Source organism: Ranitomeya variabilis, chromosome 5 (assembly GCF_051348905.1).
Source record: "Ranitomeya variabilis isolate aRanVar5 chromosome 5, aRanVar5.hap1, whole genome shotgun sequence".
NCBI lineage: Eukaryota > Metazoa > Chordata > Amphibia > Anura > Dendrobatidae > Ranitomeya > Ranitomeya variabilis.
The window spans coordinates 645,195,721-645,220,384 of NC_135236.1; the positions used below are offsets into that span (position 1 = coordinate 645,195,721).

The following is a 24,664-nucleotide window of genomic DNA, read 5'->3' on the forward strand; positions in this document are numbered from 1 at the left end:
GCTAATCAGGCGGAATTGTGCCATACTGCTGGTATATTGAGTGTGACCACTTAACGGCATTCCATCACATGACCGCTGCAGCTAATTAGGCGGTGAGGTGTGACCAGTGAGGGCACTGCGGGCGGTGAGGTGTGACCAGTGAGGGCTCTGCGGATGATGTGTGACCAGTGAGGGCACTGCGGATGGTGAGGTGTGACCAGTGAGGGCACTGCGGATGGTGAGGTGTGACCAGTGAGGGCACTGCGGACGGTGAGGTGTGACCAGTGAGGGCTCTGCGGATGGTGAGGTGTGACCAGTGAGGGTGGTGAGGTGTGACCAGTGAGGGCACTGTGGATGGTGAGGTGTGGTCAGTGAGGGCACTGCGGATGGTGAGGTGTGACCAGTGAGGGCACTGCGGATGGTGAGGTGTGACCAGTGAGGGCACTGCGGATGGTGAGGTGTGGTCAGTGAGGGCACTGCGGATGGTGAGGTGTGGTCAGTGAGGGCACTGCGGATGGTGAGGTGTGGTCAGTGAGGGCACTGCGGATGGTGAGGTTTGAACAGTGAGGGCACTGCGGGCGGTGAGGTGTGACCAGTGAGGGCACTGCGGATGGTGAGGTGTGGTCAGTGAGGATTCTGCGGGCGGTGAGGTGTGACCAGTGAGGACTCTACGGGCGGTGAGGTGTGACCAGTGAGGGCACTGCGGACGGTGAGGTGTGACCAGTGAGGGCACTGCGGACGGTGAGGTGTGACCAGTGAGGGCTCTGCGGACGGTGAGGTACGCCCGTCTTATCCCGCCTTACCTGGATGCCTTATACAAGTGTGGTCACTACTGTTTTCTTCCTCCAAGTTCATTCTGCACCACCTTTTTATTGATGTCATTAAAGGGAACCTGTCACCCCGTTTTTTCCGTATGAGATAAAAATACTGTTAAATAGGGCCTGAGCTGTGCATTACAACAGTGTATTTTGTGGACCCCGATTCCCCACCTATGCTGCCGAAATACGTTACCAAAGTAGTTGTTTTCGCCTGTCAATCAGGCTGGTCTGGTCAAAAGGGCGTGGTGTCTTCCCCCAGATCTTGCTTAGTTTTCCGTTGGTGGCGTAGTGGTGTGCGCATGTCCAAGGTCCCAAATCCACTGCACAGGGGAGTTAAAAGAGCGCGATGTGCACTATTTCATTGGTGATCGGTGGGGGCGGCCATCTTCCTTTGGCCGCGCGTGCGCAGAAGCGGCGCTCTGCTGGCCGCGGCTTCAGGAAAATGGCCGCGGGATGCCGCGCGTGCGCAGATGGAGATCGCGGCGGCCATTTTCCTGAAGCCGAGATGCGAACTCGGCTTCAGGAAAATGGCCGCCGCGATCTCCATCTGCGCACGCGCGGCATCCCGCGGCCATTTTCCTGAAGCCGCGGCCAGCAGAGCGCTCCATCTGCGCACGCGCGGCCAAAGGAAGATGGCCGCCCCCACCGATCACCAATGAAATAGTGCACATCGCGCTTTTAACTCCCCTGTGCAGTGGATTTGGGACCTTGGGCATGCACAAACCACTACGCCACCAACGGAAAACTAAGCAAGATCTGGGGGAAGACACCACGCCCTTTTGACCAGACCAGCCTGATTGACAGGCGAAAACAACTACTTTGGTAACGTATTTCGGCAGCATAGGTGGGGAATCGGGGTCCACAAAATACACTGTTGTAATGCACAGCTCAGGCCCTATTTAACAGTATTTTTATCTCATACGGAAAAAACGGGGTGACAGGTTCCCTTTAAAGATCCCCTAAACTGCTGTTTTCCAAAGCGCCGTGTTGTGCATGTGCCGTGCAGCAGGGCGGACTCCAGGTTTTTGTGAGCCCTGGACGAAAGAGTCTCAGTGGGTCCCTTTAACACATGCCATGATTCATGATGCACAGATACAGCAGAGAAATATAGGGATAGTACAGTGTCAGATTTAACTTCTTACATTACATGAGTGATATCTATTGTGAATTCTACAATAGCGCAGAAACTGGTGAACCCTCGCAGTGTGCGGGCGCTGGGGGTTTCAAAAGTCTGCAGCAGAGTGACTGCAGACTTCTAATTTTAAACCAGACAATATAGTCCTCCATACAGTATTATAGGCACCATATAATGCTCTATACAGTATTATGGGCACCAAATAGTCCTACATACAGCGAAATGAGAACCATATATTGCTCCATACAGAATAATGGGCCCCATATATTGCTCCAAACAAAATAATGGGCCCCATATATTGCTCCAAACAAAATAATGGGCCCCATATATTGCTCCAAACAAAATAATGGGCCCCATATATTGCTCCAAACAAAATAATGGGCCCCATATATTGCTCCAAACAAAATAATGGGCCCCATATATTGCTCCAAACAAAATAATGGGCCCCATATAATGCTCTATACAGAATAATAAGCCCCATATATTGCTCCATACAGAATAATGGATCCCATATAATGCTCCATACAGAATAATGGACCCCATATAATGCTCCATACAGAATAATGGACCCCATATATTGCTCCATACAAAATAATGGACCCCATATATTGCTCCATACAGAATAATGGACCCCATATATTGCTCCATACAGAATAATGGACCCCATATATTGCTCCATACAGAATAATGGATCCCATATATTGCTCCATACAGAATAATGTGCTCCATATATTGCTCCATACAGAATAATGGATCCCATATATTGCTCCATACAGAATAATATAATACCTGGCAACTAGACATGAGTAAGTAAATTTGTTGTATCCAGGTCCAGCGTCCAGGTCTGTGCTTGCTGGACGTGAGCCATATGAACTGCCTTGTACCTGCTCCTCTTTGATATGCCAGTCTATTCAAAAGAGAAGCCAGAAGCCCTAGCGGATAGGAGGTGATTCCCAGGGTTCCCGTCCCTTCCTGTGTCTGCTGGTCCAGGGTCCTGCAAATTGATTTGCCCTTCTCTACCAGGATGGTGATGTTAGTTTGGATTAGTTCCTGTGAGACGCGCGTCAGTCCACAATTATATCTACCAAAGTACCAGTAACCAGAGTACCAAACAATGACTGTAGAGAAACATCGATGTGTATGTTCTTTATAAATACCCTGACTTTGATTCAGGCTCTGATGCTGAACCTGCATCTTTTCCATGGTATAATCAGTAGTGATGAGTGCATATACTCGTTGATCGGGTTTTCCCCGAGGATGCTCGGGTGTCCTCCGAGTATTTATGACTGCTCCGAGATCGGGTTTTCATCGCGGCAGCTGAATGATTTACAGCTACTAGCCTGCCTGAGTACATGTGGGGGTTGCCTGGTTGCTAGGGAATCCCCACATGTACTCAGGCTGGCTTAATCTCCGAGCAGTCATAAATACTCGGAGGTCACCCGAGCGTGCTCAGGAAAACCCGGGCAACGAGTACACTCGCTCATCACTACTGATCAGTGATCATGTGCCTTTAACAGCTGTAGGTGGAGCCATCCTCCACCCACAGCTGTTATCCAGTTAAATCCCACTGTCAAGCACCAACAGCAGGACTTAACTTGCTCCAACCAGATGCCCATAATTAACTCCTCCCATCGGCGCCCCTGTCACGTAATTACAGGGCGCCGATGGGTTGTCGTGACAGCCGGGGGACTACAGAAGACCCCGTAGCTGTCCTTACGAGTCTCCTGTGAAGACTGGGTTGTGGCCGGCCTTCATAGGAGATAGTGATTTCTGCTATACATGGCAGGGCTGAAGCTCTATGTGTAAAGTTTTTTTAGTTTTTTTTTAAAAAATATTTCAGATCACTGACCTTTTGCGCCATTTTTTTTTCACTACTTAAATAAAGGTAAAAGTATACATGTTTGGTGTCTGTGTGCTCGTACTAACCTGGAGAATCATGTCGCCCGGTCAGTTTTCCCAAAAAAGAGCATGGTAGATAAAAAAGCAACCCAAAACAATTGTAAATAAAATGGTACTATCTGATGACGCTGGCTTTTACTATCCTTTAGGAAAAAATTGGGCCATTTTTCATCAGTGTGCAGAATCCAAATTTCACCCATATTTAGTAGCTTCTATTTTTCTCCTATGTAGATGTATACGTATATAGTTTTTCCTATCCATTTAACAGTAAAAATCAGATGGCGCTCGGATGACATGGGTGGCATCTGTGTGCTGTCTTGTTCTTTTTTTTTTTTTTTTTTTTTATTCCCAAGGGCCCTTTGACTTGAACAGACAAGTTTGAACTGCAAATTAGATAAAAACCAGACATGTCTATTTCTTTTTTTGTGGACTATCAGTCCAAGAAAAAAATGGAAGATTTGCGTACATGTTCTATACGTGAATCTCACACATCGAGACATCTGAATGAGGCTTAAAGGGGCTGTCCGGTCTAGAATCACAAGTCTGCAGTCACTGTGCGCAACTGCAGACTTGCAAATCCTCCTAGTGCACACAGCGCAGGGAGGATTCACCTGTGTCTGCGCCAGGACAGTTATGCGATATGTATAATCCCAGGCAGAACCCATCTTGTATTGAGCAAGGACGTGCCAACTATACAGTTAATAAATAGGGTTTTCATCTTTCTTTAAATGCTAGCAGTCTTGTAAAATAAACCGGATGGTACTCGCCTATTCCTGCTCAAGGGCCAGATCCCCGCTGCTGCTCCAGTCTTCTGTTCGACTGCAGGGGTGACGTCGCTTTAGGAGCGTTCATCCCTGATGCAGCCAGTCGCTGAACTCAGCAACTCCTCCCATCTATATCAGCAGAGCCACTGAGTTCAATAATTGATTGCAGTGGTGTCAATCAGGGCTGTAAAGTCGGTAAGCCAAACCTCCAACTCCTCAATTTCCATGACACCGACTCTGACTCCGACTCCACCAAAATTGGCTCCGACTCCATGACTCAGACTGCCAGGGCTGTGGAGTCGGTAAGCCAAACCTCCGACTACTCAATTTTCACGACTCCGACTCCACAGCCCTAGTGTCAATATGACCTCACGGCTGCAGCCAAACAAGAGAGACAGGGGTAGCAGCGGAGAGCTGGAGCTGGAATGGGCAAGTACCATCTGCTTTTATTGTAGATTCCTGTAAGGCTTCTTTTACACTTACCTTGTTTTTTTGCGGGCCGTATTGCCGCAATTTTCACGGTGTGCCGCAATAACGGGCCGCAAAAAACGTGCGGATCGCCATTTCTCGGGTTTCCAGTACTCTGGCAAAAGTATAAAAAAAAACAAAAAAAACTGCGGTCCGCAAAACCTGAAGTCACGGTGCATCGCAAAAATAACCTTCCGTTGTTTTTGCGGCCCCGTTGATTTACAATGGGGGCCATGTCTGTAAACCGAGAAAAAGATTGAGCAGGCTCGATGTTTTTTCACGGCCGTAAATACGGTCCTCACGGCCATACGGTCCTCCTTGGAATTATTGGGGACGCAAAACCACGGTAAGTGTAAAAGAAGCCTAAGCGTTTGGGATCCACTTTGCTGAAAGTAGAAATCTCTTTTCTAGGGGGGCATAATTATAATTTTTTTTAACGTCTGCTGTCACATTAATAAAAAAAACAAATCCGTCCTAAACACATCTTTTCCTAAAACAAAATAAAAGCATTTCTGATTTTTCTGCGCTTAAAAAAGCCGTTTTTTTTTTTTAATATTAAAATTATTGAACTCAGTGTATAAAAAATAAAGGCATACTTGCGTTACTTCAGTGACCTTACATCCTGAAAAAAAAGTATGCAAAAAGTTGTGTGTAGCCCAAATACGAACTACAGCTCCCCACGAAAGAAAAAAAAGTCCTCCCAGGGATTCTTCAACAAAAAAAATAAGCTTATTTGGCTCTCAAAATTTTTCACATTTTTAAACTTCTGAATTTTTTTAAAACCAGTAAAATGTAAAGTGTTGCTTGAAAGTTTGTGAACCCTCCAGAATTGTCCATATTTCTGCCTAAATTTGACCTAAACTGCAACTGATTTTCACACAACTACTAGAAGTAAATAAAAAGAGTCAAAACAAACAAATCAGTCAAAAATATTAGACTTTGTCATTATTACCCAATATCACATGTCTGTGAGTGGCAAAAGTATGTGAACCTTTAGGCTATGTTCACACTTTGCGGGTTTTGCCGCGGATCCGCAGCGGATTTGACACTGCGGATCCGCAGCAGTTTTCCATGCAGGGTACAGTACAATGTTACCCTATGGAAAACAAAACCCGCTGTGCCCACGCTGCGGATTTCCACGGAAAAAGCCGCGCGGCTTTTCTGCGGAAAAAAAGGAGCATGTCACTTCTTGGTGCAGAATCGCAGCGATTCTGCACCCATAGAAATGCATTGATCCACTCACTTTCCGCATGGGGCTGTGCCCACGTTGCGGGAAGTTAAGCGGATAATGTGCGGGTGGTACCCGGGGTGGAGGAGAGGAGACTCTCCTCCAGGCCCTGGGAACCATATTTTGGTGTAAAAAAAAGAATTAAAATAAAAAATGATGCTATACTTACCTCTCAGTGCTGCCCGCGGCGTCCGGTCTCAGTTGCTGTGCCGAACAGGACCTGTGGTGACGTCGCGGTCACATGACCGTGATGACGCAGCGGTCACATGACCGTGACGTCACGAAGGTCCTTGTCGGCACAGCCGCCTGCAGCACCGAGGAGATCGCGACGTCAGAGGGTGAGTATAACCAATTTTTATTATTTTTTACATTACTATTGCTGCATGTTGCTGCATATGCAGCATCAATAGTACAGGAGTAATCCCACAGCGGAAACCGCGGAACAAACCGCGATAAATCTGCAGGGATAACCGCAGCGGTTTTGCCCTGCAGATTTATCAATTCCGCTGCGGGATTAACCCGCAGAGCAGGCCGCAAAGTGTGAACGTGGCCTTAGAATTGGCAGATTGGAAGAGAAATTACAGTCTGGTGTTTTTTTCAGTCAATGGGATAACAATCGGGTGTGAGTGGGCGACCTGTTTTACTGAAAGGGGTTTGATCGCTTTGTGTCTTCAGGGGTTCATCACTCCCTGGACTCTCTGCTTCTTGCTCTGCCAGGGGGGCGCTAAGCTTTTGGAGATTGACAGGTTTGACCCTCAACATGATTACACTGATGGTCCAGCCAGTTAGTAGTAGTTTCTATTCATCTACTTTTTTCTTTTTAAGATTTGTGTGAAAATCTCATGCCATTTTAGGCCAGAAATGTGGAAAATTATAAAGGGTTCACAAACTTTCAAATACCAGTATGTATACATATAAATGTAGTATCATCGTAATCGTGCTGACTTGAAGAATCATATTGCCAGGTTGTTTGACTGCACAATCAACGCTATATAAACAGGGCTGTGGAGTCGGTAAGCCAAACCTCTGACTCCGACTCCTCAATTTCCATGACACCGACTCCACCAAAATGGACTCCGACTCCATCCCTCAACATAAAAGCCCCCCAAATAATGTCAACATTGCATTTTTTTTTTCAGCATTGCTGTTTTCTTTTCTTCCATGTTTTCTAGTATATTACGGTATATGGTACAATGAATATTGTCATTCCAACCTAGAATTTGTGTCTCAAACAAAACAACATAAACAACAACAAAAAGGAAAAACCTATTCCCCTTTATGGGTTTGCCAGTAGAAAAATAAAAACAAAATGGCTTTTGAAAAAATGGAAGGAAAACACAAAAGAGGGAATAAAACGTCTTGCTGTTACTTACAAGACCTTTTTACGCGTGGCACACTATTGTTTATTACCTTTTGTAAAAGGATTGATAATCTAGCAATCTGATGATCCACACTTATTAATCTTCTGCATCATTTACCCTGCACTCTGCTAATTTCCATGTATTTGCATATAGTTTGCAGGTAATTACTAATTTGGTGCCTCGAGGGTAATAATCTGTCATGTAGAAACATATCGGAGATAACTTGATTATTTTCTTTATTACATAAACACTAGATCATGCAAATAAGATGTGGCCATTTGCAGCAGGAAGGTGTATGAGATGTGTGTATCCTGTAAGCGATCTTTTCTGACTGAAGACAGTGGACTTTATTTAAAGGGAACCCTATCAACACCACCCCCCCCCCCCCCCCCAGTCGTTTCGAACTAAGGCTACTTTCACACTAGCATCGGTACGGGGCCGTCGCGCTGCGTCGGCCCGACGTACCGACGCATACTGTGCAAGCGCCACACAACGGGAGCAGCGGATGCTGTTTTTCCACGCATCCACTGCCCCATTGTGAGGTGTGGGGAGGTGGGGGCGGAGTTCCGGCCGCGCATGCGCGGTCGGAAATGGCGGACCGTCGGCACAAAAAAACTTTACATGTAGCGTTTTTTGCTGCCGGCGGTCCGCCACAACACGGCGCAACCGTTGCACGACGGTTGCGACGTGTGTCAATATGTCGCAATGCGTCGCTAATGTTAGTCTATGGGGAAAAAACGCATCCTGCAGACGACTTTGCAGGATGCGTTTTTTCGCCAAAACGACGCATTGCAATGTATGCAAACACTAGTGTGAAAGTAGCCTAAAAGAGCCACCTTGTGCAGCAGTAATGCTGCATTCTGACAAGGTGGCTCTTTTAGTTCTGGGTGCTGTAACTAGAGAAATAATCCATTTTTAATTTGTCAGAAATACCTGCTCCTCAGTCAAGGAGGCTGGCGTTTCCCCCCTGCTTCAGACGCCACACAGCTGTCACTCATATCTTCTTGATGCTGGGCGCCGCCTCCTCAGCGGTGTTTTGAAAATAGCCAGCGCCTGCGCTCTTTTTTCCTGCCTGGTGCAGGCGCAGTGGGCGCTGCCCATCTTTCCTCATATGCAGTCTCGGTGACTGCGCCTGTGCGGCCTCCCTGCCTGTGATTCCCAGCCCCGCAGTGACTTAATGATTTATTCACATTGCGGGGCTGGGATTCCTGGGCATGCGCGCACTGCGTGTCTAAGCCACTCACCCAGGTCTCTCCGCCTTCTACAGCGTGTGTATCGTCAGCTGATCGCTCCTCCCTGCAATCGCCTGGAACCTTGCCAAATCCTGACAGCAGGTGTGTGTGTGTAGCAGGCGGTGGGAGAGGGTGAGAGGCTTAGACACGCAATGCGCATGCCCAGGAATCCCAGCTCCGTAGTATGAATGAATCATAAGACACTGCGGGGCTGGGATTCACAGGCAGGGTGTACATACGCACAGAGGACAGACAGCCAGCTCTCACTGCGCCTGCCCAAGGCAGGAGAAACGAGCGCAGGCGCCGCATCACTTCAAAACAGTGCTGAGGAGGAGGCGCCCGGCGCCAAGAAGATGTGAGTGACAGCTGTGTGGCGTCAAAAGCAGGGGGAAAGGCCTGCCTCCAGGACTGAAGAAAGGTATTTAGGACAAATTATAACGCTGATTATTTCGGCAATTACAGCACACAGAACTAAAAGAGCCGCCTTGTCAGAATGCAGCATTACTGCAAGGTGGCTCTTTTAGTTAAAACCGGGGGGGGGGGGGGTGGGGGGCTGACAGGCTCCCTTTAATTAAATACCCAGCAAGTTTTTGCTTCCTCATCTGAGAATAGCATTACGTAGGCAAAGAGAGCCTGAACCAAATGATGTATCACTTATATTACTGGGTGCAGCCATTCTCACAAAATCAGAGCTTTTAGATTTAGTAATGCAGCAGAGCTGAGGAAGGTAACCCCGCCCACACCAGGCTCTGTATGTACATTGTCCATAGACAGTGAGCTGCTTAGCACAGGAGGGGGCGGAGCCGGACAACCAGACACTGCTGCTGTAGTCAGAGCAATGATAAACTCCTGGTGCTAAAATGATCATTGCAAGCAAATTAAACCACTGAGCTAGGTAAGAAAGGCATTGCTGCAATCTGTGTTTTAACCCCTACAGCATTTTGTCTTCAGATTGCATAGCAAAGCCCTACTGACAGATTTCTTTTTAACCCTTCATGATGTGTACCACAGACTTGTCACAATTTTGGTGCAGGTGTCAGCTGTGTTAAAACAGCCGGCATCTGCTTCCAATAGCAGAGATCAGAGCCCTTTCCATTAATCACTTAAGTGTCAATATCAGACTCTGACAGCAGGATTTAAGCGCTGCAGTGCCAGCTTTGTGTGGAGCAGTTGCCAACACCCCTGCAGCCTCCATCCTTCTGCTCCCATGAAGCTGAGCCTGTGGCTTGGCTTCATAAAAGATTGTGATTTTTACTATATTCTACAATACTGAAGTTTTTCACTTGACCTATTCCAAAAAATACAAATAAAAGCGACCAAAACATCGTATGTACCCAAAAATTTATCTAAGAACATTGTCTGCTCCCCATGCAAAAACAAATTCTCAGCTCCATGGATGGAAAAATGGAAAAAGTTACGGATCTTGAAAAATAGCGACACACAACCTAATTTTTTTTAACAAACTTCAGAATTTTTTTAACCACTTTAAAAGGGTTGTCCAACCTTGGGGAGCACTCTATGTACCCTATATGTATACTATATGTGACTGCAGACTTGTGAGTCCTCACAGCGCGCACACTTCGGGTGCATGGGCTATGTAAGCAATATGTATACTTCTGGGCACTTTCCAACTAGATGTGTCCGGCCTAACTTGGTACATTTGCATTGAGAGAGGCTGCGCACGTCTAGTCTGCACATGACTGCATGTATGTAAATCACATACTTGCGCTCATGTGTCTGCCGGTCCCGGTGCTGCCACCCCACACTGTGAAGATTCACAAGTCTGCAGTCACTTATAATGACTGCAGACTTGTACCTCAAGACCGGACAACCCATTTAAATCTGAAAATGCCCTTACAAATTTGTTACCAGGTCATTTTTACTGCACAATTAAAGCGTCAAAAAATGAACCTGCTTAAAACCCTATGGTTATATTACTTATTATTTTTTTTGACCATTTCACACTGCTTCAGATTTTTTTGCCTTACTTTTCAGTATGTTATATGGTATAACGAATGGTGTTCTTCAAAACAGCAGCAAAAAAGTCCTCAATTGGCTATACAGACATAAAAATAAAAAAAAAGTTATGAGTAGGAACAAGCTTAGGTATAAAAACAAAAGCACAAACGTAAAAATTGGCCGCCATAATGGGAACTAAGCTGCAGTACCTGAGAGTGGCCACATACAATATTCGGAGCTGTGGTTCTCCGGCTCTGTGCACTTCCAGGAGCTGATCAGTGGGGGTGATGGGCGTCAAACCCCATTAATCAGTATTTATGGCCTATCATTAGGATAGATCATCAATTTAAGAGGTCCTAGACACACCCTGGGACATAATTGAAGCTAGAACTACGGGGCAGATTTATTAAGACTGGCATTTCCCACACTGGTTTAAAGCAAATGTTCATGGGCACAGTCGTCTCTATATTGTAATTTAAAGCTAGAGTACCACTTTTTTTCCATTTAGAAATGGATGATCCTTTTGATGGTAATGAGGTAACAGTGGAGTCTGAAGAGATGGAGGAACACTATGTCCCTGCTAAGCCTCCAGTGAAGAAGAAGAAATACAGGGGCTGCTCAGAACAAGGAGAGACCGTGAAGAAGCCAAGGTAAGGGGGTTAACACCCGGCTCCTCAGCGCCTAAGACTTCTCCACTTTAGGCAATTTTATTCCATTGGAAAGACCTTATAGAAATAAGCTGATCACTGGGTGTCCCACTTCTGACAGTTAATGTAGCAGAAAGTGTTTGATTTCCCAGCAGCTCCTCCAGTGGTGGAAATAAGTATTACAGGGTGTCCAATAAAATGAATGGGCTGTCCTTGTAATGCACGGACACTCCGGGTCCTCCAGAGAGAGACACTCTTTGTAGGTGCCGTCCACTCCCGACTAATTGATAGAAGTTACAAATGATATTCTCCCCCTTGTTAATGTGGTTGTCCTTTCCTGGGCAAACCCTGCGCAATCTACTCCTGGCTGGTCACTGAAGGAGGTTATTTTTAAAGTAGCCCTGTAGTGATTACACATGGGCTGTCCAGTTACAGACAACCCCTTTAACACATGATTCCTTTAGAAATTATTTGAATATGGCTTTCTAGATAATCAAGTGTCAGGCTAGCCCCTTAAAAGGATGTTCCAGTTACAATAAGTTCTCACCTATTAACTTCCACTCCATTCTTTGTCTAAGTGACTGTTGGAGAAAGTTGTGTGTAGTCCTTCCACCATTTCAGGCAGTCTACTAGAGAATACATGGGGCAGTGGTTGGGCGTGTGTACTGCTGATCCATTACATGGGGGACATAAGGTCCCTGTTCTCAAGATCAGTGGGGGTTTCAGCAGTTAGAAGCTTTTAGATCTTGAATCTACTTAAATGAATTCTGTTCTCTATATTGATAACTCAGAAGATGTTCTGATTTGTTTTGACCGATTGCGTCCCATAAGCTGTCAGATTCATTTATGGCCTTCAGACAAACCAGTAATTGTCACTAGGGTGATCTATAAATGTACTGATGACGAGCCGTCATGTTGTAGGTCTGCATACCTGCTCTACTACTATGACATCTACCTGAAAGTCCAACAAGAGGTGCCTCACCTGCCCCAATCTGAGATCAACAAGAAGATAAGCGAGAGCTGGAAACTTCTCAGTGTGGCCGAGAAGAGCTATTATCTGGAGCGAGCAAAGTTGGAGAAGGAAGGCCTGGATTCTGTGAGTGGCCATTAATTTGCAGGACATTTTATTCAAGGGATATTCTAGTTTTTATTTCAAAGAGGGTCTTTCTGTACCTCTATCTTCCACTTTGGGAGATGAGAGTTCTCATTCATGATTGTTGGGTATCCATCCATGTGTGAGAGTTGCTGATACCTGGCGGGCCGCCATCCATGCAAAATCAGAAGCACCTCTCTGCTCCATTAGTGGAAGTAAGAGGCATTGGATAACCACTTAATTTCTAACATTGGATAACATTCTTAATTCAAAGGGGTCGATCCATGAAAAGTATGACACCTAGAACTCCACCAATCACCAAAAAACGGGGGCCTGCGTCCTCCAGGTGAATAGGCTGTGGTCCTCATACATACCGCTCCTTTTCAATATCTGAGGGAATGATAGTTGTGTCCAGCGCTCGGCTATCTTCATCAGTCCCGTGATCACCACTCTATTCCAGCCAGAACACTAGATCCCTGTTCTCATGATCAGTGGGATCATACAAGTATCACCTATCAATAGGTAGAGCCCTGGCAAGGTGTTGAGATTGCACTTTCCAGTATCCAGATTATCTTTGAAAAGTCCTTGGTCTAGAAAATAACTCTGTGTGATTTCAGCTCTGAAGCTTGCAGAATTATTAACGCAGCTCTGGTACACAATACTGTACACTCTGGATAGGTACTATATACATAGTGTAATGTATTTGCTAAGCTTTTGAAAAAATGTGTGCTTTAATTTTATATGTAAACTGCAAATTGGCGGAAGGCTCTGAACACCCTAAGGCCCTAACTAGAAATAACCTAAAAGTTCTTTAAGTGATCCTTGTTCTTTTTTTTTTCCCCCAGAATATTAAGTCCTGCTCGTCCACCATGATATCAGACGTCCCAGGCTTTAGGAAAATCCTCCCTCGTTCAGAATATATACTGATACCCAAAAGGATCCCTGATGATGAACCTCAACGTGTAGATCTATGTCTCGCTCAGTCCCGGGAGACGGCCGTCCTGGCTCCTTCTGCTGCTTTATCCCATAATGGTGGTCAGAGCATCTTTACTCTGGACCCTGGACAGATTGACCTCTCTGACCAAATGACAGAGGTGGAAGGTCTAATCGAAGATGGGGCAAATTTCTCTCCAGGCGGCACAATGCAGGAAATCGCCCGTGGGGGCGTATATACCCAGCTATCCGAGAAACTAGCAGGAGAAATCATCCTTAATGACGCTACTTTAGAGATTGGGGAAACCAGCACTTACCCAGGCACGAATGTGGTCATCGAGGAAGATGGAGGCATTGCCCTCACACAGTCAGAGATGTCTGTCCTCACAGTTATGGCAATCCAGGTAATGCAGAAGAAGACATGGCTGTCAATTCAGGTTTTTTAGGAACATTTGTATCATAAAACATAAGGTTTTGGGTAAATGTGTAGACCAGAGAAGTGTAATTCTTTACTACACTATCTTTATTTCCTGTAAGATCAGTAGTGGCCGAAGTCTTGGGCAGTCACTTATCTCATGTTGCATATTAAGAAAATTGCCTTTAATTGATAGTTTAGCCTAAGTATCTTATTTTGCCGAGTTTTCGGGACAGTCACTGTAAAAAAGAGAGAAGGCAACTGGGCATTTATTGATATGGTAGTGCGGAGTAACATATCTAGATGTTAATACCCCTTTGGAAAACTGGTTCTGTCATCTCTTGGATAGGAGATAACTTGTTGATCATCGAGGTTGTGACTCCCAGCTGTTCCGAAATCAAAGCTTTGCACCTCATTCATTGTTTTGGGGAATGCCGGAGACAGCTGAGCACTGTTCTCTCACTTCAATGGCAGTCCTACTGACAACAAATGGAGTTGGGACAGAGCTTGTTCTAGGGAAGATCACAGAACAATCGTACAATATTGTTTAAGGGAGTAAGGAGTAGGCTCAAGGAGTCTTATGATACTTTTAAACAGTAAGTAAAAAGATACATATCATAACCATTAAACTCTACATCCGCCCAAGTTGTGTTTCGCTTTAATGAGCTTCATCTGGGGCAATCATGTCTCAAAATTGTTGGAATCTTCAACGGAGGCTCTGAATTGTGCCTCTGACGTGGACGTGAACACAACCCTAATTTAACTTGTAGGGAACTTTGTCTTCTTGCATCAGGTTTGTTTTAAGCAGGTTTTCTATTTAGAGATATTTTACATAGCTCCCATAGATTATAATGCAATGAACTGCTTACATGCACACACAACCCTTCTTCCTCTGCTAGTTATGGATGCCTCTAACCTACCTCTGCAGCAGAATGAGGAGCTCGGGGCCTTTTATTCTCATTTTTTGGGGTAATTTTGTATTGATTGTTTCTCTCCTGTCTCACACAGGACACAGATGAGCCCTGCACTGCACCCCCTGCCTCCCAATATATTATGATGCCCGTAACTAGTCGCTCCCTCACAGAACCCTCCCGAACTATCAAATTGGTGAGTAATAGCATAAAAGAAAGAGAAGAATGTCTAACCCATACTTTTTGTATTCTTTTATGTTCTTTATTTGTCATTTTTTGCTCTGCATAGTGAATGAAGATCGGCTGTTATGATCTTTATGACCTATCCACTGTTTGATTATGTACTATGGTCTAATGGTAGTGTATTAATATGTATACAAAAAAAAACCCAGCCTGCAGAAATTATTTTTTAGCTCACACAATTTTTGTACGTTTCTTTGTGTTTGTGTTTTATACTGACTGATCTTGCGTATCTGTACAGATGAGCCCTGCACATATTTTTTACAATTGTCTTTTTTCTCTGCTTTTAGGGCATTGTACCCTACTGTGGATTACATTTGTAGGACTTATTTTGTAATAAATAATTCATTTATCTATCTACCATAATAGTGTGAGAACAATACATTTTGTTTCTATGCTGCAGGCGACCACATACACGAGAAGAGGACGCGGGAACTGCACCAACCCCACCTGCACTTTTTCTTATGTGACAAGACACAAGCCCCCTAAATGTCCTGTCTGCAATCAGTTCCTAGGTGGTAAATGGGTTCCAAAGGTCAGTGTATATTAATGGCATACATGGAAAACTGCTTTTCTGCCCCTTCATCACAGTATCCATCTCTGGGATCAGAATAGGTAAAATCAGCTGCATGGAAACACCACAAAGAAGTAACAGCAAATAGCTAACATTCTTAAAGTGAATATGTCAGCAGGTGTTTGCTATGTAATCTGACAGCAACACGATGGAGGGGCAGAGACCCTGATTCCAGGGATATGTCATTTACTGGGCTGCTTGCTGCAGTTTTAATAGAATCCCTGATTTATCTCCTGTAAATGTAGCAGTGCTCAGAATGCTGAGCTGTGTAAAGCCCCACCCACAAACCGGATTGGCAGCTTCCTGTGTACATTCTCAGCATTCTGCCAATCAATGTTGGGGGCGGGGTTGCACGTATTAGCTTGACTGCTCTGCACGTGAGACCTAGTCCTGCAGTGATAATCTCCTGCTGATAAAATGCTGATTGTATTGAAAGTTCAACACACAGCCTATTAAGTGACACATCCCTGGAATCAGGCTCTTTTGCTCTATATTTTGCTGGTCTAAGATTAAATTGCAAAAACCTGCTGGCAGATTCCCTTGAATTGTAAGAATATAGTGGAAAACCCTTTTTCTCCTTCGCCACATTGGGGGACACAGGACCATGGGGTGTTATGCTGCTGTCACTAGGAGGCTGACACTAAGTTGAGACAAAAAAAGTTCGCTCCTCCCCTGCAGTATACACCCTCATGCTGGCTTACAGAGACCCAGTTCAAGCTTAGTGTCTGTAGGAGGCACACTGGGTCTGCTATTCAGACCAGAATTTCTCTTATTTTTTGATTTTTACTATTCAACTTTTTTACCCGGACGAAGAGGCGACGGAACCTTTCAAGGCTCCAATCTCCCCGAACCAACAACAGGCGAGCACGGGAGTGTTACCTCTCCGTATCCTCTCCTGCGACGTGGGATGCCATGCCTGGGCTGATTCTAGGGGCGACGGGCCCCTTCAAGGGCACCGATCTCCCCTCCTCCCTTATCAGACGAGCACTGGAGTGTCACCTCCACGTATTCTCTTCTGCAGCCAGGCCTATTGCCGGACATTTTGCCCTGCCCACCAGGTTATGCCCTTGGATGCTCAGAGGCACCTTGCTTTGTGGCGTCCGTGCAGCCCCCACTGCATCACCACTGAAAAAAGCGAATGGAAGGAGGCCGACGGTTCCTCTCCACCCCCCTTTTAAGGGGATGGTGGATGGAGCCTTCCCCAACCCTGCACCATCCTAACTACCCCAGACACAGCTCTGACCTGCTGCATCTGCCATCCCCTTCATATTGGGGTAAGTGCCACCCGGGAGGGGTCGTTTTTCAGCGGTTATAGGAGGGCTCCATAGCGTCAGGGACTCCACAGGGCTCCGAGGCATCTTTCCCGGTGGTCCGCGGGTGTGCGCCGGCCGAAGCCATAAATTTAGTCCTGGGCTTCGGCCTAGTGTGGGCCGCATCCCGATAGTCCCCACCCACCGCTCGCATCACTCTTGTGGTTCCGCCCCCAGACCTGGCGCTTCTGGCTCCTTGCGAGACTACCTCCCATCTCTCGGCAGCCATCTTCCCCCACTGCACAGCAGCTCCGGCCGCCTTCTGCTCGTGTCAGCACTCCTGGATGCCGGTCTTCCACTACTCAGCGCCACCTCATCAGATTGCGGGACGGGACCTGGGTAAGGAGACTGCACTAGGTGCTTCCCTGCAGCTTTACCCCACATCGCTTCCACTAGCAGCTTTTTTTACTTATATTGGGGTACATCATGTCGCAGTCAAGGGCTAAAAAGACTACAAAGGTACATACCACCTTTTTTACTGCGTGTACCACCTGCCAGGCTCCTCTCCCTCGGCCTCAAAGCTCCCCTCTCTGCTCATTCTGTGATGCCCAATGTGCTCAGGAGCCCTCCACCGCTACCGACCCCAGTGTATCTAGCCCCCCGAGTGGGCCGCGTCACTGTCGCAATCCATGGCTTCGTTGGCCAAAGCGATTGAATCCTTTCATGACCCCTCTGGGGAGCGAGGCACTCGTCTACCTGGGTTAAGAGACCCCTCCCTTACCGGGGAATCATCGGCCAGCAGGGACCGCTCTCACCTGAAGGAGGTACGGACATCCAAAAAACGGATCCGCACTACATCTCCTGAGCATTCACCACGGCATTCAGCCTCTAGTAGCTCCACTTCTCGCTCACCCTCTCCAGGGGTTCGCAGTGTTCATGACTCTGAGTATGAGTCTGAGGCATCCTTGGACCCGGATTCTCCAGAGTTTCAATCGACTGTGGATTCCCTCATTGAAGCTGTAAATCACGCGCTAAAGGTTGATGATGACCCTAATTCGGCTCCGGATCATGCGGTATCTTTTAAAAGAACCAAGCGATCCCATAGGGTGTTCGCCTCCCATCCGGATTTTTTTTAGATATACAGTAGTCCGGCGACACACGGAGCGACTGGATAAGCGCTTTACGGGAAAAAAGGCCCTGGAAACGAAGTATCCCTTTTCCGCAGATCTTGTCAAAGATTGGACGGAACCTCCACTAGTAGATCCTCGCTGTATCGCGTTTGGCTACCAAAACGCTTTTATCCGTACCTGATGGGGCTTCGATTAAAAATCCCACAGAACGCCAAATAGATTCCCTGGCTCGCTCAGTATGTGAAGCCTCAGGTTCCTCTCTATCCCCTTCCTTCGCTGCCGCATGGGTCGCAAAAGCAATGGTTTTCTGGGCAGATGCCCTTGCAAAATCCATTCAGGACCAGGCTCTTCCGTCTGAGGCGGCGGATCTCGCCAAACAAATTGCTATGGCTGGAGACTGTGATGTATGCGTCTTTAGATGCAGCAAACTGTGCTGCAATTGCTGCCTCAAACACCGTCACCACTAGGAGAGCACTATGGCTTAGAGAGTGGCGTGCAGATTCCTCTTCTAAAAAGTCTTTGATTTCTCTGCCTTTTCAGAGCGGATGTCTGTTTGGAGAAAAATTAGACCAGCTTATTTCCAATGCTTCAGGAGGGAAAAGCAATTTCCTCCCGCAGCACAGGCCAAAAACTGCTTTTCAGCGTCAGCAACATTTTTGCTTTTGGCCCTTTCGCAGTAGCCCATTCTGGTCCACCTCCACAGCCTCGTCCAGATCAGAATGATCTCCACGTACAGAGAGAGACCCTCGGCCCTCATACAGGCCGAATCAGTCCTGGCGAGGTAAGCCTAGGCAACCCAGAACCAGGGGATCCAGACCCTCCAGATTTCCTTCACAATGACTCGGGGAGTTTTCCGGTCAACACCACTAAAGTAGGCGGACGCCTGCTTCTCTTTCAACATGTCTGGCTTTCCGTCATCCACGACGAATGGGTCAGAGACCTGGTGTCTTCTGGTTACAAAATAGAATTCTCCGCCTCCCTTACGGCACGGTTTTTTCCCTCCCGTCTCCAAAGTTCAGGAGCTCAGTCTCGCACACTTCACTGCGCCATCGAATCTCTCCGCCGAAATGGGGTCATTGTTCCGGTTCCAGAACACGAGAGATTTAGAGGTTTTTACTCAAACCTCTTCATCGTTCCAAAAAAGGATGGGACTGTGCACCCTATTTTGGATCTAAAGCTCCTAAACAAGTATGTAAAGGTCCGGCACTTCAGTATGGAATCCCTCCGGTCAGTCATCTCAATGGAGAGAGAAGAGTTTCTAGCATCAATAGACATGAAAGATGCTTATCTCCATATCCCAGTCTTCCCGCCACATCAAAGGTTCCTGCGCTTTGCCATCCAGATGGACCATTTTCAATTCACGGCCTTACCCTTCGGCCTTGCCACCGCGCCCAGGGTATTCACAAAGGTCATGGCGGCGGTCATGGCCATTCTTCACTCCCGAGGAGTGGTGGTGTTGCCGTACTTAGGACGGACCTTTGATCAGGAGGTCGTCTATCATGCCTGCAAAGCAAGCGTCCGCATTACCTTGGATACTCTTTCATGCCTGGGCTGGCTGATCAACTTGGACAAGTCCTCCCCTGTTCCAGCCCAACGGATCTCCTTCCTAGGCATGATCCTGGACACATCCAAGAGGCTGGTCCTGCTTCCTCGGTCCAAGGCCCAAGCGCTTCAGCAGGGAACCCGGACGCTTTGTCGTCCCTTTCCTTATTCCATTCGGTTTGCCATGAGGATCCTGGGGAAACTGGTGGCCGCAATGGAAGTGGTTCCCTTTGCCCAACTGCATCTCCGCCCCTTACAACAGGCTCTGCTGGACAATTGGGACAGGAGTCCCTTATCCCTCGATCGGCCATGTCCTCTGTCCCCGCGGATCAGGCAAGCGCTCAAATGGCAGACTTTGGAATCATCTCTTAACCAGGGGAGGTCTTTCCTCCCAATTCACTGGCTGGTGGTAACCACCGACGCCAGTCTCCTCGGTAGGGGAGCGGTGTTTCGCCACCACACTGCCCAGGGACGGACGATTCGGGAGTCGAGACTTCCGATAGACATCTTGGAGATTCGAGCGATCAGATTTGCCCTGAGATGTTTCCACTTGCTCCTCGCAGATCACCCAATTCGAATTCAATCAGACAACATCACAGCTGTGGCGCACATAACCCATCAAGGGGGTACCCGCAGCAGGGTGGCGATGCGGGAGGTCTTCCACATTCTCAGTTGGGCCGAGAACAACCGCTCCACCATTTCTACAGTGCACATTCCAGGCGTCGAGAACTGGGCTGCGGACTTTCTCAGCCGTCAGGGTCTCCATCCGGAGGTCTTCCAGCAGATTTACCTTCTCTGGGGGACTCCGGACGTGGATCTGATGACGTCCAGACTGAACGCAAAAGTTCCCAATTCCATAGCACGTTCTCGGGATCCCCAGGCCATCGGGGTGGACGCACTGATATCCCCATGTCATCGGTTCCACTTCCCGTACGTGTTTCCTCCGCTTCCTTTACTACCGAAGGTGATCCGAAAAATCAAGATGGAGGGGGTTCCTTTGATCCTAGTTGCCCCAGATTGGCCACGTCACGCGTCGTACGCGGAGCTCGTTCAAATCGTATCCGACGTTCCTTGGCGGCTACCAGACCACCCAGATCTGCTTCGCCAAGGGCCGATCTACCACCAGAGCTCAGGGGCCCTACGTTTAACGTCTTGGCTGTTGAAACCTGGATCCTAACTCAAGCTGGTTTCTCCCAGCAAGTCATTGCCACCATGATAAGTGCTTGCAAGACGTCTTCCGCTCGCATCTATCACCGCACCTGGAAAGCCTTCTTCTCATGGTGCAGGTCGTCCTCCTCTCGTTTTTTCAATTCCCTCCATTCTGGAATTTCTCCAGTTCCCTCAAGGGTCAGATCTCGGCATTATCCGTGTTGTTCCAATGTAAGATTGCTGCTAACTTGCAAGTCAGGACTTTTGTTCAGGGGGTATCCCACGTAGTTCCCCCTTATAGAATGCCGTTAGAGACTTGGGATCTCAATTTGGTCCTGAGTGTTCTTCAGGAGTCCCCTTTTGAACCTCTGCAAGATGTCTCGCTGATTGTTCTCTCCTGGAAGGTCGCTTTCCTTGTGGCAGTAACCTCTATCAGGCGAGTCTCAGAGTTGGCCGCCCTGTCCTGCCGGGCGCCCTTCCTTTCCTTCCACCAGGACAAAGTGGTCCTACGTCCATCTCCGTCTTTTCTTCCCAAGGTGGTCTCATCCTTCCACCTTAATGAAGATATCGTTCTTCCCTCCTGTCCACAGCCAAGACATGGGGTTGAAAAGGCCCTTCACACCTTAGACGTGGTCAGGGCTCTCAGGAGGTACATTTCTAGGACTGCCCCCTTCCGCAAATCGGACTCCCTCTTTGTGCTCCCTGAGAGTCACAGAAAGGGTTTAGCCGCTTCAAAAGCCACGATAGCCAGATGGATCCCATCAGCTATTCAAGAATCTTATCGGGTCAGGGGCAGACCTATCCCGGCGGGGATTAGGGCACACACGACTCGGTCGGTGGGTGCTTCCTGGGCCTTTCGGCATCAGGCGTTGGCAGAGCAGGTTTGCAAGGCCGCAATGTGGTCCAGCCTGCATACTTTCACGAAGCACTATAATGTCCACACTTAATCTTCTGCGGATGCGGCCCTTGGCAGACGTATTCTGCAAGCGGCCGAGGCTCATTTATAGTCCGTCACCCAGGGACTGCTTTGGGATGTCCCATGGTTCTGTGTCCCCAATGTGGCGAAGGAGAAATAGGGATTTTTGTGTACTCACCGTAAAATCCTTTTCCCCGAGCCATTCATTGGGGGACACAGCACCCACCCTGTTAGCCTTATGGCTCGTTTCTTTTTTGGCTTTTGGCTTACTCTGAGATGTTATACTCTAATATTATGTTATATGTTGTTAATGATCTCCTACTGCTTTTACACTGAACTGGGTCTCTGGAAGCCAGCATGAGGGTGTATACTGCAGGGGAGGAGCTAACTTTTTTGTCTCAACTTAGTGTCAGTCTCCTAGCGACAGCAGCATAACACCCACGGTTGGTTCTGTGTCCCCCAATGAGTGGATCGGAGAAAAGGATTTTACGGTGAATACACAAAAATCCCTATTTAAGGATTAGTGGTGGTCGCCCCACATGTTTTTGCACTGATCGATCACTTACCATAGGAAAACCCTTTTATTTAAAAGTTTGTTCTGGTCTAAGCAAGGTGTCATATATCCACTGGATAGTTGAGAATTGCTAGATCGTTCACAGTCTTCCACTAATTGACAACTTATTGGACTTTGTTTTGCAAATTATTGCAGGGAAAACCATCAAAAGAAAAGAGCCCAGTCTCAATACTGCCATCCGACAGACTGGATGAACGGTCAGCCATCACTCCAAGTGAGTCAAAGGCAACGGAAAAGGAGAATACAGAGGCGGTCAGTCATATTCTACAAGCTACCCCGCTAGCCCAGAGTGACGAGTGGGAGGAGGTGATCGTCTCAGAAGCTCATTTCATAGCAGAAGACAATGATGAGGCACAAGGGACGGAGCAGGCGGAGTGTCCGCAGGGATCAGAGCATGATGCCGACAGGACCGAGAAACCACCCGCGTCTGGACGGTCTAAAGGGTCCTCACAAGCCGCTTCTTCAAAGTGAGTATTTTTTTATGCAAATTACTTCTTCAGAGAGGAAGAGGACTTGATCTCTATAGCGCCACCTGTTGGAAGCAGCGATCCTTCAAGTCACTATTGACACTTTTAACAAGTCTTGCAATATGACTTCAGATTAAAGCCAAATCAGAATCTCAAGTTGCAGACACGGTGTTTCGGGGTATTGCGCCTCATCAGTGTGAGATCTGATTTGGCTAGGTGAGAGGCTCTGTACTAGGGCCTAAGGGGTAAGGTTTCTCCTTGTGGAGGGTGACATACCAGCTCTGACATGCCAAGGTTAGGAGGCTTATTCGCCGTGCCATGCTCCTCTTGGAGATTTAATCTTCAAATTGCCTCTTATTATTAAAATGAATAGATCACCATTGCTGAGGACTCTGGTCGTCCTATCACAATACATAGGTAACAGCAGCCATGTTTACAGAGTCACTCAGGCTTCATAGAAATCCATGGATCCTGCCAACTACTCCTGATCTTCCTCTTATCTTTGTGGCTCAACCTGAGATTCCTGCAGTCCCTGATGTACGACTGCAAGCAAAATTCTAGAAAGTTATTATTGTGTTAAATTAAAGGGGTTTTCCAATTTCTAAAAACCCTTGTGCCCCTGACTGCAGATTGTTGACAACAAGCAAGCAAAAAATATGCCCTTTACTCACCCTCCCCAGGTCCAGTTAACTGCACTGCAGCCATTTAGTGAGCTCAGAAGCTTGTGCCTCAGGATGAAGCTCACTGATTGGCTGTAGCGCTTTCCAAGTGCCGTCAGCACTGCAGACAATAGAAGACCCCCGGTGAAATGGGCTCAGCTTGTTTTTTTAACAGCATCTGGGTGACAGGTTTTCCAAAAATGCAAAACCCCTTTAACACTACAGGCTTGGGTTAATATTTACTTTTTTTTTTTTTTTTCTTCATTATTCTGCTTTTTTTCTTACTATAATAGGACATCATCTTCATCAGCGCATAAAGCAGACGCAAAATGTGCAGCTAAACCACTTGCGGCCGCGTCCAAGCCCATAAGAGCGATACTCCCAGCCCCGGCCAGTGCAAACCGAGGAATCAGCATGGAGGGTGCAGGCAACACATTGACCATTCTAAAACCTGGTAATGAGCAGCCGCAGTCTTTTACTTATAGTTAAAGTGTTTTGGTTTTCCCCTTATTATTCTCTTATAACAATTAAAGGGGTGTTCCATAAAATAAGGAAATAAGTGCGATGTACCTCTGCATTTCCCGGCTTCTCTAGACTTGCTCCTCTTGGAAGTAATAGTGTCCTATCCATATGTTCTGGCTACGGGATACGTTGACTTGGAAATGACTTGTCACCTGAATCTGCAGCCAATCCGTGGTCGCAACGGTCAGATAGATAAATGTGGTCATCAGGAGCAACGTTTAAGGGGTATGCCTGGTTTCTACTATGGGGTCAGCAATAGCACCACTTGTGCTCTGATCATTCATTGGGACAAATCACATGCACCCAGGTGCTCCCCTCAGTATAGCTGCTAGGTGCATGCGATTCGTCTCGAGGAATGATCGGAACGCCGGTGTCGCTATTGCTGCCCCCCATGGATGTGTCCCCCAAATGAAGGCTTCAAGAAACAGATTTTTTATTCTGAGTACCAAACATTCCTTCTTTAACTCAATAGAAACCGGATATACCCCTTGAACGTTTCTCCCAGGGCTGTGGAGTCGGTAAGCCAAACCTCCGACTCCTCAACTTCCATGACTCCGACTCCACCATAATGGGCTCCAGCTCCGACTTCACAGCCCTGGTTTCTCCTGATGACCACATTTAGAGACAGAAGAATTCATTCTTCAAGAATGTACACTTTTTTATACACAGCGATAAGTTGGCACAAACCAATTTGCACGAGCCACGTCAGTGATGTGTGGCTGTATGACGGGAGCCATGAGAACCACCTCCTACCTCCCGACATCCACAGCTCTCCTTCTGATTGGCCATTCTGGAACAA

General features: G+C 47.2%; 1 protein-coding gene across 1 annotated transcript in view; it reads left to right on the top strand.

The window, feature by feature from the left end:
* The window catches only part of HMGXB3 (HMG-box containing 3), a 71,454-nt gene that overhangs the window by 3,034 nt on the left and 43,756 nt on the right, over positions 1-24,664 (top strand). Inside the window, exons 2-8 of the mRNA XM_077266310.1 lie at positions 11,352-11,493; positions 12,412-12,586; positions 13,429-13,920; positions 14,940-15,038; positions 15,486-15,617; positions 22,353-22,684; positions 23,637-23,797. Of these exons, the coding sequence (XP_077122425.1) occupies positions 11,354-11,493; positions 12,412-12,586; positions 13,429-13,920; positions 14,940-15,038; positions 15,486-15,617; positions 22,353-22,684; positions 23,637-23,797 (1,531 nt within the window). The 5' untranslated portion in view covers positions 11,352-11,353. The remainder of the gene's footprint in view (positions 1-11,351; positions 11,494-12,411; positions 12,587-13,428; positions 13,921-14,939; positions 15,039-15,485; positions 15,618-22,352; positions 22,685-23,636; positions 23,798-24,664) is intronic.